Below are 19,741 nucleotides of genomic sequence, written 5' to 3'. Positions count from 1 at the left end.
CCCATCGCAGTGCCGCTGATTTGTTCTTATGCTTACTGAAAGAAACTACAGCATTTGCTCAAGAAACTCCCTGAAAAAGCACAAGAACAAATCCGCACAGACACACCCCTGGAACCCCGACCTGGGGTATTCTATCTGCTACCTCAGCTCTCATCCCCTAATGCCCCTACTCACGCTACATTGATGACATCTTTATCATCTGGACCCATGCAAAAGAAGCCCTTGAGGAATTCCACCATGATTTCAACAATTTTCATCCCACCATCAACCTCAGCCTGGACCATATGGAGCATCAGGCATTGCCACTGCCTCTGCTATGCTGCACTGTACTGTACAAGTTCTGACTTAATTCTCCAGTTGTTTCAATTCAGTGCCTTTCACATACAATAAAATTTATTTAAAAAAGCAAATGGCCATACAGTATGTGCAGCAAATACTCAGGATGCATGAGAAAGTTAAGGCTGAATCATAGACAGTATTATTGCAGTTTCCCCACCTTCTGTTAATTTAATATGGCCGTACCATAACTTCTGTATTTTCAAAGATTTGCATGGAGATGTAACCCCACAACTCCCATTGGAAGTCCATGTGAGAATGTTCAGATCTGTAAGTTCTTCTTCGCGTGCTTGCTTATGGCGATTCCATTCTAGTTCTAGGTGAGTGCGCGCCCATGTGCACAGTCGTCTGATATTTTTACCTTAGCGGTATCCATAGGCTGGGCTGTAACGCCCCCTTGAGTACTGCGCTCATGTGTTGGTACATTAGGCGCTGCTGATCCTACACCCTCTCAGTTCCTTCTTACCACCTGTAACAGTTGGTCGGAGTGCTTTGTTTTGCATCACAAGAGCATTAGCGGTTCTTACAGTCCATTGTTCTGACTGGGGCTGTTAATAAACAAGAAAAAAAATGGACCTTAATTCCATTAAAATGCATATAGTTCATTGAAGCAGTCCTCAACTCTACTCAGACAGAGCCTTCCTCCCGAGGTTTGGTTCCAAGCCATGACAGATCTGATCTTGTGCATGCAAGCCCACCCTCTCACCACCGCTCAAATTGCCTGCGATTGTTAGGCCACATGGCAGCCTGCATTTGCATAGTCTGGCACACACGGCTCCACCTCAGGCCCCTGCAGATGTGGCTGGCGTCAGTCTATATCCCCAACAGACACAGTGTGAACCGTATGGTCAGGGTCCCGGACACGTACTGCCATCACTCAAATGGTGGTGGAATCCTGCATCGATGTTGGAGGGGATTCCCTTCGCATCTCTGTCCCCGTTGGTGACTCTTTCATCTTCGAGGTCCGCTTGGCTGCTATTTTGGTTTTCCATCCTCCGCTCGAAGGTAGGTTGGTTTTCATCCAGGACATGACTGCCAGGTTCCACAAGGGACTCAAGCACCTCTAGACGCACGTTAGGGACCCCGTTCCACCATGGGACCTGAATCTTGTTCTGTCATGGCTCACAGGACCCCACTTTGAGCCTCTGGCTTCCTGCTTTCTCCTTCTCCTTTCCTGGAAGGTTGCATTCCTAGTTGCAATATCATCTGCCCGCCAAGTCTTTGAGATTAGGGTGCTTGCCTCGGAACCGCCCTATATGGTCTTCCATCTGGCTTTCCTGCCCATAGTGGTTTCGCAGTTTCATATGGGCCAGGACATTTACTTGCCTGTCTTTTTTCCAATGCTGCATTAGTCGCAGGAGGAGCATTGATTGCATCCCCTATATGTCAGGAAGGGCACTAGTCTTCTACATTGAATAGACCGAGCCATTCTGCAAGTCGACGCAATTGTTTGTCGCGGTGGCCAACAGGATGAATGGTCATCTGGTGTCTGCTCAAAGAATTTCTTCTTGGATCACTGCCTGCATTCACTGCTGCTATGATCAGCAAAGGTGCCCCCTTCGGCAATTGTAACCTCCCATTCAACCAGAGCACAAGCCTTTTCGGCAGCTTTCCTACCCAGGTGTTTATACAGGACCTCTATAGGGCAGCCACCTGGTCATCCATCCACACATTTACATCCCTTTATGCACTTACCCAGCAGGCCCGGGAGAATGCTAGCTTCAGTAGAGCAGTACTGCAAGTCGCTAGACTGTGAACTCCGACCCCACCTCCAAGGATACCGCTTGTGAGTCACCTGGAATGGAATTGACATGAGCAAGCACTCGAAGAAGAAAACACTTACAAAAAGATAGGTAACTGTTCTTCAAGATGTGTTGCTCATGTCCATTCCATTACCCGCCCTCTTCTCTGTTAAAGTTGTGGGCAAGAAGGAACTGAGAGGGCGTATGGTCGGCAGCACCTAATATGCACATGAGCATGGCACTCAAGGGGGCGCTATAGCTGACCCTATGGATATCACTGAAGTAAAAATCTCCGACTGTGCACGTGGGTTTGCACACAGCTAGAAATAGAATGGAATGGGCATGAGTAACACATCTTGAAGAACAACAGTTACAGAAAGGTAGATAACTATTTTTTTAGTGTTTAGGTTTTGTTTTGGTTTTAAAAATGTATTTAGCTATTTCTTCACACAACTCACAATCAACTTGTGGAATTCTTTGCCAGAAGATGTTGTGAAGGCCAAGACTGTAGCAGGGTTCAAAGAAGAACTAGATAAATTAATGGAGGATAGGTCCATCAATGGCGTCTGTTTGCCAGAAGCTGGGAATGGGCGACAGGGGATGGATCACTTGATGATTACCTGTTCTGCTCATTTCAAATTAAGATTGCACACATTACCTTAATTCTAACATTTACTAATTTAGGAGTGCTTTACTTTACAACTTTAACATTCTTTTAACCTATTTTTTTGTGTATAATACATAGACATATAGAAAATGCTAAAGATTTCTTGAGAGCTTGGCTTCAAGTACTGTAGCATCCCAGTACTGTTATGTCTACAGCATGTATATGTGTTTTGTTGAACTGTATCATCTAATAGAAATAAATATTTAATAGAAATAAAATGGGCTATGATGCAATAACAGCATCAAAGGTGTTGCATTATAGTGCTTCATATTTGATATTGGCCTTGTGAAGAGCAGCTTGTTGTTTTATCTGCCTGACATTGAGTGTATATTTGCTTTATATGGGTATTTAAGTATAGCATCCATTCTATATGATTCATCCTCCTGACTCAGTCATTTTCCCTTGGTTTTTACCCATCTTTTACCCTATAAAGCCACATTGTTCCTCCCATAGCATGAGAGAGATGTATGCTCTTCATTGTTTTAATTACCATTGGATAATACTGAAAAAATTCCATGTTTTCTCCAGTAAGGCAACCCAGATGACTTGGTTTATCTGAGATGTCAAAAACAAGGAGAGTTTCTGGAGTGAATTTAGATCAGGAAGCGTATTGTCTAAATTATACATCCCTCTGCCCCAGTAAAGTCTGCTGTGGCTCATTCAGCTGATAGCACGTTGATGTTATGAAGGGCACATCCTCCTCTTTTGTCCCTTCTTCCCTGCAATTAGAGCTCCGTGGGCAACAAAAAAAGAGTTGGTTTGGCATTTTGTTAAAAAACTGAAACTTGGACCATGGCACTGAAAGCTTTACAAAAGTTTGTAAAGCTTTTCAGCATGCCAGAATTGCTATCTTGTTTTGCATCAAACTTCTGCACAGTTTAAAAAAATAGAATCAGGAGGAATTCTGTGATTTCAGTTGAGTTACAGATTCATTAGGACCTAACATTTCTGGAACTTGGTGGTATGTGTTTTTATGGAGACAACATACAAAATATGCACAACTCCTTATGAAGTGGAACTGCTGAATTTACAGCAGATGCACCTAGAATTCAAGTTTATCTTTGAAGGAGATGTATACATAGCTCCCACTTCTATGCCAAAATTATTTCTCTCTCAAATCATCTTTTTAATTAAAAAAAGATGAATTTTTAAGTATTTCTCTGAATTTAAAGCTCTTCAAAGTGAGAGACTAGAACCAATACTTGAGTAAACGTGTCCCACACAAGGACCCCACATGTCACACATTTCTGTTAGTTAGCATCCTGTGTTATTTCTAGAAAATTTTATTATAAACTTTTTTTAAAGTAGACAAAGTTTCTGTAAAATCCAGAAATAGCAAGATGTTATATTCCTGGTTTGCTTGCCACTTGAATAACATAATTTAGACCCCCATCTTCATCTTTGTTATGGCATAGTCCTGAAGGGCTAAAAGGAAATTGGTTGTGCAGCAAAAAAAAAAAAAAGTCTGTACCTTTGTTCATCGGGCCATAGTTTGGATTATGTTTTGGTGGGATGATTTTATTAACAATCTCACATGTATCAGATGACTAATGTAAAAACACTCACTCCTATCACAGTGTCAGCATTTCTGCTACTTGAAAATCGTTAGTCGCATGAAGTAAAATGTATGCAAGGAAAAGTGACATAATATGATGCTATCCTGCAAAGTTTAAGTTGATTGAATCTTAAGATGAACTATTGTAATGATGTATCATCATAGTCATTATTTACAAAATATTTATTTGAATTTTTATGACTCTGCAATAAAAAGAACACCTATGGGCATCCTTGATGATTTTTTTAAAAGTACATACATATGGCTTTGTCGTATAGCCCCATCTGTGTACAGCAAGGTCATGAACAGATGTCATATAGGAATGTGTAGGCTCCCACTGAAGACTTTGCATGACTCTTGGCCCTATTTTCGGTCAGCTTTTTGCATCTGCCTTTTTTGTATTTACAACCTTTATGCATAGTTGCTCTCCATTCAGGTTGTCCTTGGCTGTGTCTTTGAAGTTATCATAGAATCATAGAATATCAGGGTTGGAAGGGACCTCAGGAGGTCATCTAGTCCAACCCCTGCTCAAAGCAGGACCAATCCCCAAATGGCCCCCTCAAGGATTGAACTCACAACCCTGGGTTTAGCAGGCCAAGGCTCAAACCACTGAGCTATCCCGCCCCCCCGATATCCATTATTTATACCACACGAGTTGACATACAACTTAATGGTATCTTTGAAGTATTTAGAATGATCACCCTTCCTGCTCTTTCTGAGTTGCAGCTCACCATAGAGGACTTTTTTGGGAGTCTGTCATCACCCATTATGATAACATGACCTGTCTGTGACACTCAGTCACACCCTGGAACCCCCATATTCACCACTGTCATGTAATGATATCTTTTGTACAAAGTATGCCTTGTGAGGTATCATTTTAAAAGTCTTGAGCCATTGGATTGTATGTACTATTCTTGTATGTGAAGTTAGGAAGTTTTGTTATGTGTGTATTACTGAAATATATTGTGAGGTTGGGAACACCCACAACCAGCCTTTCAGGTACAACTATGGAGTAGCCAGATGCTCTAATGGCCAATTAAAAGGATTCCACTCTCTCAACGGCCATCCTAGAAGACTTCTCAGAGAGAACATGTAGTCAACGGGGCTGCCTGGTTCCCAAGTCAAAAGCTATAAAAGAGAAGGGAAGTGATATAATCACTTGGCCTCTCCCCGCCCCTCCGCAACTCAACACTTGGAAGAAACATCTGGAGGACAAAGACCTTGAACTGGCTGAGGGTGGTCCTGGGCTGGAAGGCAGTTCCAGCCTGTGTATTAAAGATCTGTGACCTATCTGGACCATCTGCCAGGGTGAGACACTGCTTGTTTCAAATCCTATTTCATTTGTAGAACTCAAACTGAGAATTTACTTTTATTTCTTAAGTAATCAACTTTTGATCTCTACGCTTGCTACTTATTATCACTTAAAACCTTTCTATTTATTAACTATCTTTCTGTAGTTAATATATAAAACAGTGTATTTTGGTTGAAGGATTTGGGAAATCTCAGCTCAGTTTACCAAGCCTAGTATGTGCCCTCTCCACATCGAGGGAGGGGAAGACTGGGTAATGAACTTACACTAGCCAGCCTTCTGACCAGTGTAAGACAGTACAGCTCTCGGGTGCAAAGCTGGGGAGTTGGGGGGAATTGGCTGGAGCCTCTCTATTGATGATTCATGAGTGGCTGAGAGATCATTCATGTAACTCAGTTGTGTGTCCCCCTGTCCGTGGATGTCTGAGTAAGTTCAGTGCCTGCCAGCGTTTATGGCTTGACACAGCATCACAGTGTGAGAGGGATACTCCAGGTTGGTGCAGGGTGCACCATGGGGACCCCCTCATACTGTCCATTGAAGCTGAACTTCAGTAAATCACTGCCTCAGTGCTTATTGTTTAGCTCTTCCAAAGATGCGAATGTTTGACACTTTGTCTTGCCAGCAAACCTTCAGCAAAGACAATGCATGTGAAATTTTTCAAGTTGCTTGATGTTTGTGTCGTAAACTCTCCCAAGTTTCACACCCATGTCACTGCTGCATTGTAGAGCATCAATTTTGTTAAGACTGATGGTATGCCGGTTGAGTATCTCGTGCCAAGGTCTTCTGAAAGCTTGGCTTTCTGTTTGACATTTCTTGATCCAGAGAACTATCACTTTAGATGGTACTGCCAAGCCATTTTATAGTTTTGTACCATCAGTGGAGATATTTGACTCAGTGGTCGTGGCTGAAGGGGCTGCTTGGAAGAGTTCATTTTTTTCCCCAGGCTGATGGGGAGTGCAAACTGTTTAGATATGGGGAATGGTTTTGTGAGACCATCATTTGAGAATACTTGATCAGTTATGTCTTTGTGGAATTAACAAAGGATATTAATAAATTTGGTAGGACAGTCAAATATCTCTAGAATTTTCCAGAGACCATTTGTGCTGACAGTGTTGAATGCTTTTTTTAGCTTAATGAAGACAGCATACAGTTCCATGTTTTGTTGAATGCAATTTTCCTGAATCAGTCTCTCTCTCAAAAAAAATCATACCTGTGGTGCTTGGACCTGATCTAAATTCACATTGGGTCTCTGATAGAAATTTCTCTGATACTGTTTCAACAAGCCAATTGAGCAAAATACAAGCAAGGATCTTACCACCCTGCTGACAGAAGAAGAATGACACACTCTATCTTTACAGAGCATGGTGTACGCGCTGATGAGTTTTGACTGCTGAGTCTGATGCATCAGGGACAGTCCCATAGGTAGGGCACACCCACACACTAGCAATGCTCTGAATCCAAGCAGCAGATTCTTTCCTCCTCTGATGCTGGTCATCACAAAGCATGATCCAGTCCTCCTCACAATGCCTTGCTCCATCTACAAGGTGACTCCACCAACCAGAGCTGCGTTCTGCACTCCTTTCCCAGTCATCCACAGAGATTCCAAAGGATACTAAATCATCTTTGCAAGCATCCTGAAATCTGTGCAGCACTCTACCTCTCTTTCTAGACTCTTTGTGAACTTCATAGTACAGCTGTACTCTGTACTCTGAAGTTCGCAATCTTCAGGATCCTGTAATCTGGCATTTGCTTGATGTGTCCAAGCCACCTGAGTCTTTTCTTACTAATCAACATTCCCATGAATGACATACCAACACTTCTACATTTGTCACCCTGTCTTGCTATCTTATTTGAAGAATTTTTCACAAGCATCTGATATGAAAACTATTTAGTCTTTTGGTATGTTTGGAATAAGTCGTCCATGTTTCTGAGCTACATAGAAGAGTGCATAAGATGCATGTCTCATAAATATGGATTTTCATATTAGTTGACAATTTGTTACTGTTCCAGATTCTGTCTTGGAAAAGACCAAAGTTCCTGACTGCTTTGCTGATTCTGCTAGTGAGCTCAGCATCCAGATCTACATTGCTGGTAACAGTAGAGCCAAGAAAGAGCCTTGATATCAGGGAAGCCCTGATAGTAGAGCCCTGATAGCAAGGAAGATAACCTGATAGTTGCCACAATCAGATTCATTGCCTTTATTTTTGTATGGTATAACTATGCTTGCATCTTTTGAAACCTTGCGGAATTTTCTCAATTTCCCGAATATCCTTAATAATTTCATATAGATAGCTGACAGTTAGGAGGCCTTCAAGTTTAATGATTTCACCTGCTGTTCTGTCTTTCCCTGGTGATTTACCTGTCTTCATTTGTTCACAGCTTTTTGCACTTCTTCAGCAGGAGGTAACTTCACAATTTCTTCATGTTTGAGGTGCTGCATTAGTTCCTCTGGCACCTGTGAGTTGACAGTAGAGGGAAGGTTCAGTAACTCAGTAAAGTGGCACATCTTTCGGAGTTGCCTGTCTTGTCCTTGATTAAGATAGATCCATCTGAACTCTTTTTAGTGGAGCTGGACCTGATTTCAATGGGCCATAAATGGCCTTCAGGGAGCTATAAAACAACTTTGTGTTGTTACTATTGGCATAATGCTGTATTTCTTCTGCTTTCTTTTCCCACCAGTTATCCTGTAGAACACAAAGCTGTTTTTGAGCCTTGGCTTGCAGGCACTTGAATTTATCTTTGTTTTGATGTTGATTCTTTATTGTTTTTTCAAGCCATAAATGCATCTCTCTTTTCCTTTAGATTTTTGTTTTTATCATAATTTTCATCCAAGCAATCCTGGTGTCATCTTTGATTTTTGCCTAGAGTTTCTTCTGTTGCTTGGAGGATGGCTGATTTCAGTATATACCACTTTGAATGTGTTTTTGGGTGATGTAATGCTATCAAATTTTTTCCTCTCAGTTTTCCCTGATGAAATGGATGTTTCAAGTTTGCTATGTTCAATTTTAGTTTGATCTGTTTGGCACTGTTTCATGAGTGAAATACCACATGTAAAATGAAAATGGCTCTGGTCATCCTGTGATCAGTCCAACTGTTTGCTCATCTTGATGTCCCTAATGTCTCTTTGCTGTATAATGTCAATCAGGTGCTAGAGCTTTGATCTCAGATGCATCCATGAAGTTTTATATTTGTCAGCTTTCCTAAAGATTGTGTTGATAATAACAAGCTCATGTTCAGCACACTTCCTGAGAAGGAGAAGACTGTTGTTGATGATTTTTCTAATACCATAGTTCTTTATTAGACTAGTTGGAGTCTGCACTGTCTTTTGCAGCTCTGGAAGTAAAGTCTCCCTAAGGTATGAGTTTGTCTTCACTGGGAGTAGATTTGATTGTGTCCTCCAAATCAGAATAGAACTGTTCTTTTAGTTCTTCTGTATTTTTTATGGTTGGAACATAAGCACTGATAAGAATCACAAAGCATGAATTTCTAAGGGAATTCATAGAGTCATTAAGTGTTCATTTTTGCCCACAGGTAACTCTTTCACTGATTTCAGGAAACTGTTTTTAATGGCAAAACCAATGCCATAAATTCTGTTTTCCTCCGTTGCTTTCCCTTTCTGAATGAAGGTATAGCCATCTCCTAATTCCTTTGTGTAACCTTCATCTGCAAATCTGGTTTTGCTGGAGGTAGCTACGTGATGCTGTATCTAGCAAGTTACCTTACAGTCAATGCTGTACATCTTTCAGGTCTTCATGTATTATCTCTGTCCTTTAGGATCCGTATGTTTCATGTCGGCACAGTGAGAGCTCTTATTTTTCTTATAGAACAACCTCTTTTTGGATGATCTACCAGTTGTGGTGAACTGGCCAGATTAGAGTAAACTTTAAATAAACTGACCCACAAAAGTATTGTGCTTGATGTTCACTAAACCCTGATAGACAATTTACTGTACTATTTAAGGGGCAATATTTAAATTATGGAACATATCTAACTTTATTCTACAGTTTGGACTCCGCTTGCTATAGGGGTGTAGCCTCAATTTGACTTCTACCAAACCTAGAGGTGAGACCTGAAGAGGAAGCTCCTAAAGTCACGGTTGTGGTCCCTAATTGTTGACATAGTTTCACTGGGAGTTCTGTCCATTTGCTCCTAAACAGCTCTAATTAATCCCGTCCCTAGAGAGAGCCAAAACCAGACTGGCTTTTACTTTGAAACATACACTTAAAAGTGATTTAGCATTCTCATATGGAATTTGCTTCTCTACTTCCTTCCCACAGAATTCAGGTTGCATTTATGTGGTTTGCATTGCCCCTTATACTTTTGGGTTTTATGTTTTCTTTCTGTAGGCGAAATGAGGAATGATTTGTACATCACTATAGAAAGAGGAGAATTTGAAAAAGGAGGAAAAAGTGTGGCCAGAAACGTGGAAGTGATGATGCACATTGTAGACAGTTGTGGCCAAATTTTAAAGGTACTACTTTGACACTAACCGTGAAGAACAAAAAGAGAGTGAAGGCTTGTGTTTAGTGTTGATGCTGAGCAAATATTGTTAATTTAAACTATTAACTATAGTTTTTTCTCAAAATCCTTTTTTATTTCCTGGCAGATATTATGATTTGTCATATTAACCTTTACCTGAATGTCCTATTAACAGGCCATATTGCTAAACTGCATATTAGGTAAAGATTTGTGATAACTGGCCTCAGAGCAAATATTTTCACTTGTACTATGAGATATAAATTAAATTTGAATTCTTTCCCTTAGAATAAGCTATTTGCTACCCCAACTACTGTAGTTTAGTCAATCAGTGATAGCTAATACATTTTTGCAAACCACTCACACGGTCTTCCATTTTTGTTGTTGTTTATTTGGTCATAGGTTTTCTGGATATTTTTGTGGTCACTAACTTTTAATGTTGCAATACTTTAATATTGAGGAAGGTTTTTAAAAATAAAAATGAAAACCTCTGATAAATATGTTCACATTCAAATATATCCTTCAGTTATTTGATGTTTAGAGAAAACGCAACAAAGATTAGCAAATGAAGTAATTTTAATTAATTAATCGTTATTACTATGTGGAAATTAACCCATTAGTTTAAGAGCATAGTTAGTGCACTTAATTCTATTGAAAATAGACTTGCCAATTTAAATAAATGGGCCATTCCCAGACCCACCCACTTATTTCTACAATCTCTTAAAAGCATATAATGGATTTTACATTCCAAAGTGCAAATACGGGAAAGTATCCCTCTTCAGGAAAGTATTTAAGCATGTATTTAAAGTGCATGCTTAATTCCCATTTAAGTCAATATGCCTTATGCACATTCTTATAATGAAGCATGTGCTTAAATACTTTCCTGAATTTGAAGCATAGGCACAGATCCAGCAGAGCACAATGTTAAGTGGAAATGCTTATATGCTTAAAGTTGAGCATTTGCCTAAGTTCTTTACTCAAATGGAACCTTAAGTACTACCTGTCTAAAACGTTCATAGGCACACAAGTGTCCTTGACTTCCCAATATTTTCACTTACAATTCCAGGTACATTTCTTTGAAAATTATCTTTTTTTTGTGATGAATACAAAATGCAGTCTGATGGTGTCTTTATTGCTCCCAGTAGGACTTGGATTAAGACACAAGGCAGAGATGGCTATGCCTCAGCTTGCAGCTTTTATTGAGCACTTTCATTATCAATCAAGTTTCAGAGTAACAGCCGTGTTAGTCTGTATTCGCAAAAAGAAAAGGAGTACTTGTGGCACCTTAGAGACGAACCAATTTATTTGAGCATGAGCTTTCGTGAGCTACAGCTCACTTCATCGGATGCATACCGTGGAAACTGCAGCAGACATTATCTGTGTGTAGATAATGTCTGCTGCAGTTTCCACGGTATGCATCCGATGAAGTGAGCTGTAGCTCACGAAAGCTCATGCTCAAATAAATTGGTTCGTCTCTAAGGTGCCACAAGTACTCCTTTTCTTATTATCAATCAAGACTCCCAATCATTATCCTTCCTGTTTTTTCCTGTTCCATTTAAATCATAACCTGTTAGGTCTACATGTGTTGAGTCACTTTAATGTTTGACCAAACAGACTGAAGTCCCCTAAATGGTCTCTCACCTGAGAGGAGAATGAGAGGCCACACATGGAATGTGCTAAATCTTTGTACAGTATTAAATCTGGCTCCCATTTACACACTGATGCCACATCAGTGCATATCCTCCCACCCACTTCCAGCTACGGTCAGGGTGTGGTGAGATGTGACCCTGCTAATGCACCAAATCAGAATGGACTCTTGCCAGTTGCAAAGTTGGGACAAAATGAATAAGGCTAAACCTCATCCTCATGTAATAACACTAGGTGAAGCTCAGACATTTGCAGAGCCCAGAGCTATGGTACCTGCTAGCTGCTCTAGAGGAAATCCAAAATCACCACCATCATATCACACAAGAATGGGGCAAATATTCCTTCCCTTCTCCAGATTTGATGGCCAGCTCTTGCCCTTAGCATGCTAGTAAGCACCACTTATGTCCTATATGTAATGATAGATAACCTGAAATTTCAAAGTGAAGAAACTTCCAAAACAAATGGCCCATATTACATGTAAAAAAGTGATAGGGTCATGGGTGCAAAGGATGAAGAGTGTGTTCCAGCTTACTGATGGTAATTTATATTACCCATAGGAAGCGTGCAGCCAGCACAGAGACTGGAACAATAGAAATCAGCCTGCCCTCCTGCTACCCTACAGAGAGGAATCCATAGACCACAAGGCAATCCAAAGTCTGTGCTAACCACCTTCAGGGAATACACAATTACATTCCCCATGAATGCAGGGACACAGTATTACAAGAGAGAACAAGTTTATTTTAGATTATCCTGAAGATCGTGGAGCCTGGAGAACACCAATTTCAGGGCTGTTCTCACGTCAGTTTATAGTTAATCCATCTTTAAACCTTTAACCCAGTTGTTTTCTTCATTAGGATTTTATCTCCTTTGGCTCTGGAGAGCCGCCAGCTAGCAAGTTCCATTCCTTTGTGCTTTATCACAACAACAGTCCCAGATGGGCTGAGCTGCTGAAACTTCCTATTCCTGTGGATAAATTCAGGGGAGCACACATCCGCTTTGAATTTCGGCATTGTTCTAGTAAGTGTTGTTCACGATTTATTGTATTGCTTTGTGTTACAGTTGCATTAAGGGTATTGAATTTCATAATGTCTAAACAGCAGAGAGACATGGGGTAAATATTCTTTACCTATAAAGCTTCATGACAGAGCTTTTCAGGTTTTGCAGTCTGCTTTGGTGAAATAGGAAAAAAATGTAATACCTTGAGAAACTGACCTCATTTTATTAAATGGAAAAATGCAACATGAAGGGTGCAAATTTGAACACAAATTCAGGAAATGCAAAATCCAATCCCAGAATTAACTTGGCCAATTGCATAATGATATTTGTTCATTTACACATGTTGCAGTCTAACCCAGTAACAGAAAGTATTGCATATACCTGTAGTGTAGCCATGATAATGTTGTTATTGGAGGTAGACATTTTCTGACTTTCTGGTTTTTATATAACATTAATAATAAAAAAAAAAGAAGCCACTCAGGGCTAAAACACAAGGCATACGCACAGTTGTAAAAACTTTGAGCTGCAAAGCTCAGGTGTGGATCTCAGCTACCCTAGAATTTCAGGATGTTGGGTCCAAGGTTTTGAATTGGGCCCATCTGCAGTAAATTACATCAAAGAAATTACAGGTTCATCGCATATCCTCGAAGTAACTTTTTGGAATTTGGAGAAAACAACACACTCATAACCTTAGGAAGGGGATTTACTTCATAAACATGAAAAGAGACATAAGGTGTGCTGGTGCTAACTAGATGTAAATGGATACCGAATATACACATTCACGCGTTGGATTATTTTCAGTTGCTTTGTCTAAGGGCTTTTCTTCCCTGCAACGTTTAGCGTAAGTGCACTCACGTTACTCCACTCTACTAGCCTAGCTCAAGTGAGAACAACCATACTGGGAAACAACACAGAAGCTACACAGAATGATTGCATTAGCAGTGGATGAGTTGTTGTAACTGGAGCTGCTGCATCCCTATAGTTATAGCACTATTAGCAGAGTGTCAGCAGCACTTAATCCTCAATGACCCCCTTTCTCCACCCCCTTATTCCTCCTGACTGGCCAGCTAGCTGAAGTTTAAAGAACCACTTAACGCAAGCTAGAGATTTATGTGTGTGGGGACAGGAGTTGGGTTGGGGCAACACTCAGGTTATACCTCAAGCTAACAGTGCAGTAAAGAAAAATGCTACGCCATGCAGTATAAATCTAAGTCCAGAATGTGAGTGGTTTTATTTATATATGTTTTCAGCAAAAGAAAAGGGCGAGAAGAAGTTGTTTGGCTTTTCTTTCGTGCCCCTGATTCAGGAAAATGGGAGGACATTGCCAGATGGCACTCATGAACTCATTGTGCACAAGGTAATATCAGTCAGAAATCATTCTGTGATGATTCCTCTGAAAAGTACTCCAAATGCCCAGAGGCATTAAACAAAAGAAGACTGAACTGTTAGCAAATGAGTGATAGTCTTATTGTTAAAATATCCTCTCAACATTCTGTTTATAATTGCAGTTGAACCTCGTTATGTATTTCAATGCAGCATGTACTGTAAAGTTGCAGTATCTCAGAATGTAGATTTGAAGAAAACCTCAGTTGCATAAAGAATTCCATAAAGCTAAAAATTGTCACAATGTAAAAATGATAGCCACTTTTGGAGTATATTTGACCAGGTTGACCCCTCCAGGGCCTGCTATTCTTCAGCAGATCTGCTATGTGCGGTCTGTTTAAATTTTTTCATTCAAATGTGCATTCAAGATTTTATCTGTGTTGAGATGGAATTTGATCTACTCCTAATAAATATAACAACTTGCAATATGTAGGTGCTGCTCTGTTAAAAAAACTGTGCAGACTGAGTAGTGTTTTACACCAGATGTGTGGGTACGATCTAAATGCACAGATCCAATGAGGATTTTCCCATCTATAACAAGAGCTACCCATGAAATCTCTTGTATAGGCAAACATTCTTGGTATGCTGAGATGCAAGCTTAAAATTATTTCTAACTTTGCTGTTTGAAAACTCTATTCATTTTTAATTCTGCAACAGACTCCTCTTGTCCAGAGTTGAGCCTGCTCTGGAGCCAGTCAGTGGCGGAGAAGGCCAGAGACAGACTCTGCTGGAGAGAAGACATAAAGAATTAATAAGACTTGTAAAAACATTTTGTTGTGTTAGACTCTAGTACCGATAACATACTAGATGTTTAAGTATATTGTTGAAACAGGGTGGTTTAAAATATCAGGTGCTCAGTTTTTCTGCTGTTTCTCTGTGCATTTATAATGCAAATCTAATCTTTGGACATTTGTGCTGTTCTTATAAATGTTTAAACATCTTTAAGAGACCTGTCTGGTTGGTTCATAATTTATTCAATGATTTGTATGTGCATTATTTTAAGTTCTGTGTTTTGAGAAGTGCTTGATGAAAGATTGTAGGGTATCTATATAAAATAAAGCAGTCAGCAACAAAGACAATGCAACATTTTGTATGTAAAGTTTTTGAAACAAAAAACATACTGTTTCTAAGAGATTTGGCTTGTTGCAATGCAGTTTGGGTGAGAGCCTCCGCTAGTGAAAATTATCATAGCTCCATTGATTTCAACAGAGCTACCAGTTTGCACAAGATGAGTCCTTTGTTTTTATTCATTGCAATGATTTTAACTTGGTTATTTTCACAGTGTGAAGAAAACACAAACCTTCAGGATTCTAGTCGCTACCTCAAACTCCCCTTTTCAAAGGGAATTCTCCTAGGGAATAACCACCAAGCAATAAAAACCACTAAAGAGTCTTTCTGGATTACGTCTTTTCTCTGCTCCACTAAACTCACACAAAATGGTAAGATGATATGTTGATTATTTAAACATGATGAACTCAAGTGAATTTGATGGGTGGATTTTTCAACACTAAATGGGCACTAAAGCACTCGTGTTATGACATAAAAGATAGCCGATGCTCTCTTTTGGGGCTTTAAAAAACAGTATTTTTCCTTACTTTTGATGACCGGATGGAAACACATGGTACATGGTGAACCATTGATTTTATGCAGTTCAAGGATGCTTTTAAATTAACATAATATTGGAATTACGTACGTTATTTTTAGAATGAGTCATCAAAATCCAGCTGCTTTGAAAAATCTCTTAATCTGTGTTATTTTTTTAAAACATGCTTATTGTAGGCTTCAGGGTAAAGCAGTTTTTATTTATTTACATTGCTTTTTGCTTATTGCTTTTCTGATATGACATTGCTTTCCCCTCCCTTTTAAGTCAAGGATCATTTAGCGAGTTATGATTAGTTAAAATAACCTTATATTCCTGTTAGTGTTGTGAATATATAATCTATGATGAAGCATACAGGAAGATTTGTGTTTTGAGTTGTTCCACTATACCACATAAGATTCTTGGTTTGGTTTCTGTATGCCTAATAGTACAATTCATGATGGCAAGGAAGTGTGGCAGGATACCTTCTTCATCTCACCACACTTAGCGCTTCCCCCCTGGCGATGGTGGGCCTGGGGTAATCAGCCCCACTCAAGCACGGTTTGCCTTCCCCCTTCGGTTCTCCCGTGGTCATATTTTCAGGGTAGGCCTGAGGGTTGTCCTAAGGGGTGATCCTTCACCAAACAAAAAGGAAACAGACTCAAAAACAAACAAACAAAACCCAAGGTGGGTACCTTTCGCTGTCTCCTCACTGGTGCAGGGTGTCGCCCTGTTGGCTGCTCTGGGGTGTCAGTCCTTCCCCTGGCAGGCACTCAGGTTTGGCTCTTTCCCCTATGGGAAGGAGCACAGCCTCTCACCCTGGAGATGCTTATTTCCCTATTGCCACTAGCCTGGCAGCAGCTTCTCTCTCTCTTCCCCCTTTCTCTCACCAGAGGAGGGGTTTTTAAAGGCCTCAGGCAGCCTTAATTGGAATCAGGTGTCTCTCATTGACCTGAGGTAACTTCTCAGCTAGTAGGGAAGAGGGCCTTCAACATACTGGGGCTAATGTATCTACCTTCTAGCACCCTCTTGCAGCCATCCAGCCTGATTTTGTCAGAGAAACTACTCACAGACAACCAGATCCTTTCTTCTCATAAATATTCTTTATGTACACTTGAGACTGTTCTTTGATATCCTATTTTGGTTTTGCTTTGTGTTTTGTTTTTGTTTTTTAGTGTTTTGGTTTCATTGTTAGTTTTTGTTTTGAGTGCTCTGAAACCAGTTATTACAGCCTGTTCTGTAGAGGTGCTGTGGTTTCCCCGTGGTGCCTGTTCTGCCAGTTGGTGTTCAGCAGGAACACCAGGAAGTCAGTGACAAGTTGAATGCTGTAGACTAGCTAGTCCTCCGTCGTTTTTACATGTCCCACAGCCACAGCCTTTTTCATTTGAAATTTGATAGTTGACATGACTTCATTGACCTTGGCCACCGTGTTCTCAATGTGAATGAGGAGAGAGGGGAACTTACCAGCTTTGTTCAGACCTGAACCTAGGATACAAGGAATCTGTTAGATCAGTGACTCTGAAGCCAGGAAGGCATCATACTTTTTTACCCAGCTTTTTCACTAGCTTCTTTTTCTTGTTGCGTTTCTTCAGAGCCTCTGTGTTCGTGATGGATGTTGACCGCTGTGGCCTCATCACAATGTTGCTGGTCTCCTAGTGCGCAGACTGAGAATTTAGGACATGGGTAGACTTAGGTCTGACTTTACCAGAGAAACATTTATCAAACTAACAAATCAGCTCATGTTTAAAGAGTAGGCCTGTGAAATGTGAGTTTTTCTCTCCTCTTGAGTGCAATTTTTTTTCACCACCATTGACTTTTTCCCTGTTCAAACCTCCATTTTCCTGAAGGGTTTGTTATATTCCTATATCTCTGTTGAGAACTGTTTCATTTTCTGGTTTCTCTTGACATGTGAAAGTGGTTGTCTCTTTTCCCGGTCACCTGGGATTCTCATATCTCATATTGTTCTTGTACTCAGTTCAGGTCATTTATACTTGACTATTCTCTAGCTGTATTTTGCCCCTTAAATGATTTCTTTGAAGTGAACATCTTAGAGTTGCATTTTTTTATCCCCAACAAATCCTTTGTAATGAGAATCAACCCTCTATCTACCTAGTTCCTTCAGAAAAAAAGTGAAAATAATTTTTTTCCCTACTGTCTTTAGCCAGTCTCATTTGATGAGTCAAAGATGATCCAAGAATCAAATTACATTGCTAGTTGCGTCATCCAAAAGTTGCATTTAAACAAAGATATGCTGCATAGTTGCTTGAAGAAGAAAAGTGTTCAGAATTATTAATGGAGCAATTTCAAGTTTTGGCTGAACAAGCTGGCCAGATCATGTTACTGCAGACCCTAGGCAGTTCCTTTATTAGATGATGTAAACTCAGTTTTCATATATAGGTTGCAACTGAAGAATTTTAAAATCTAAAGTGCTGGCATTCTTTCAGCTTTAATCTTCAGTGTATTTTTTGCAGGGGATATGCTTGACCTTCTTAAGTGGAGAGCCCACCCAGACAAAATAGCAGGTTGCCTCACAAAATTAAAAGAAATCGATGGTTCAGAAATAGTAAAGGTATACATTGTTATTTCCTTGTTTCTTTTGCAATTAACTAATATAAGGAAAATAATTTCTTTACATCTTACAAAGAAGTATATTTGATAATAAATTCTTGTTATTCTTCCTCCACTTATAGTTTCTTCAAGACACACTGGATACTTTATTTGGCATTTTAGATGAAAATTCCCAAAAATATGGGTCAAAAGTATTTGATTCTTTGGTAAGTTGTACTTTATGGTTCTGCATAACCATGCTTACAATAAAGATACTTGATAATTTTTAAATAAGATTGTAACACTTTAACAAACGAGAAAAGGGCATTACAATTTTTCTTTTTCCTTTTTTCTTTAGGTTCACATAATAAATTTGCTACAGGACAGCAAGTTTCATCATTTTAAGCCAGTAATGGACACTTACATTGAAAGTCATTTTGCAGGTGCACTTGCATACAGGTAGGGTCCTAACTTTTTGTAACTGTTTGGAATTTTGACAATTATAGGTACTAAGCAGAGCCAGCCATAAAAGTAAATTAATAAATGTGTTGAACTTAATTTCTTCTGATACTATATTTTAATCTCCAAAATGAAGTCCAATAATAGCTGAAATAATTTTAAATGATCAGAGAAATTACTTCTTTCAGTTCTAATATTGGATTAAGAACTAGACTTTGAATAGTCTTCTATCTTTAACTGGAGCATAATGGGTGAAAACCAGATATTGATCTTGGATTTGAACATCAAGTAAAAATAAATAAATAAAGTGCATTCCTCTTTATGTAATTTGCCATCATGCTATGGCAAGCTAGAGCTTAAAACTAGAGCCAGTTGAAATTTTTAAATGTTAAATTTCAAAAATCTTGGGGAAAATTTTGCAAAATATTCTGTCCATCTCTCACCCTTCTGCTCCCCTCAACCAGCTCAACTTAAAACCCACTTCTTCCCCAAACTTTTCCAATGCTGATCTCACCAGTGGTGTCCTTTTATTCAGGCCCACCTGAAATGCGGCAATTGGTGTCTGGGTTTTTTGGACTGTAAATTCTAATAACCTTATTATTCATCTCATGATGAACCGCAGCCACCTGGAGGATGTTATATGGCTATATAACTGTTTAGGGCAGAAAGTGAAGATCATGGTGCATATTCTGCAAAGGCTTACATATATGTTTAAATTTATGCCCTGAAAAGTCCCACTGACTTCAGTGGAACTATGCACAATACTTTTAAAGTTAAATATGTGCATGCGTCTTTGTACTATATCCAACTGAAGATTCTTAGGTATTCAGAATGCAAGTATCCACACTGAAACTTGGCCAGGACGCTATGGCTCATAGCCCTACTATTGTGAAAAATACCATGGGATCTTTAATGACTGTAAATGGTTTGGAGGACATTTCTTATGCATCTAAAATCAAGAGAGACTGCTCCTAGCAGTGCAGTACCCCTACCATCATGGTGTTCTACTGTCTCTGAGTATACAGTACTGAATCATGTACATCAC

At 39.6% G+C, this 19,741-nt stretch overlaps 1 protein-coding gene across 5 annotated transcripts in view; it reads left to right on the top strand.

Moving 5' to 3' along the window:
* Positions 1–19,741, top strand: part of DOCK4 (dedicator of cytokinesis 4) — a 426,144-nt gene that overhangs the window by 266,386 nt on the left and 140,017 nt on the right. For all 5 annotated transcript variants that reach the window (XR_012156797.2, XM_073328106.2, XM_073328104.2 and 2 more), the window contains exons 14-20: positions 9,956–10,080; positions 12,587–12,749; positions 13,979–14,085; positions 15,394–15,550; positions 18,162–18,259; positions 18,381–18,464; positions 18,596–18,696. Coding sequence is in view for 4 of the 5 variants with exons in the window: in XM_073328106.2 (XP_073184207.1) it covers positions 9,956–10,080; positions 12,587–12,749; positions 13,979–14,085; positions 15,394–15,550; positions 18,162–18,259; positions 18,381–18,464; positions 18,596–18,696 (835 nt within the window). In the remaining variant the exon portion in view is untranslated. The remainder of the gene's footprint in view (positions 1–9,955; positions 10,081–12,586; positions 12,750–13,978; positions 14,086–15,393; positions 15,551–18,161; positions 18,260–18,380; positions 18,465–18,595; positions 18,697–19,741) is intronic.

The sequence above is a fragment of the Lepidochelys kempii genome, chromosome 1, assembly GCF_965140285.1.
Source record: "Lepidochelys kempii isolate rLepKem1 chromosome 1, rLepKem1.hap1, whole genome shotgun sequence".
In the NCBI taxonomy this organism is placed as follows: Eukaryota; Metazoa; Chordata; order Testudines; family Cheloniidae; genus Lepidochelys; species Lepidochelys kempii.
This window is presented reverse-complemented; position numbering and strand designations above follow the sequence as displayed.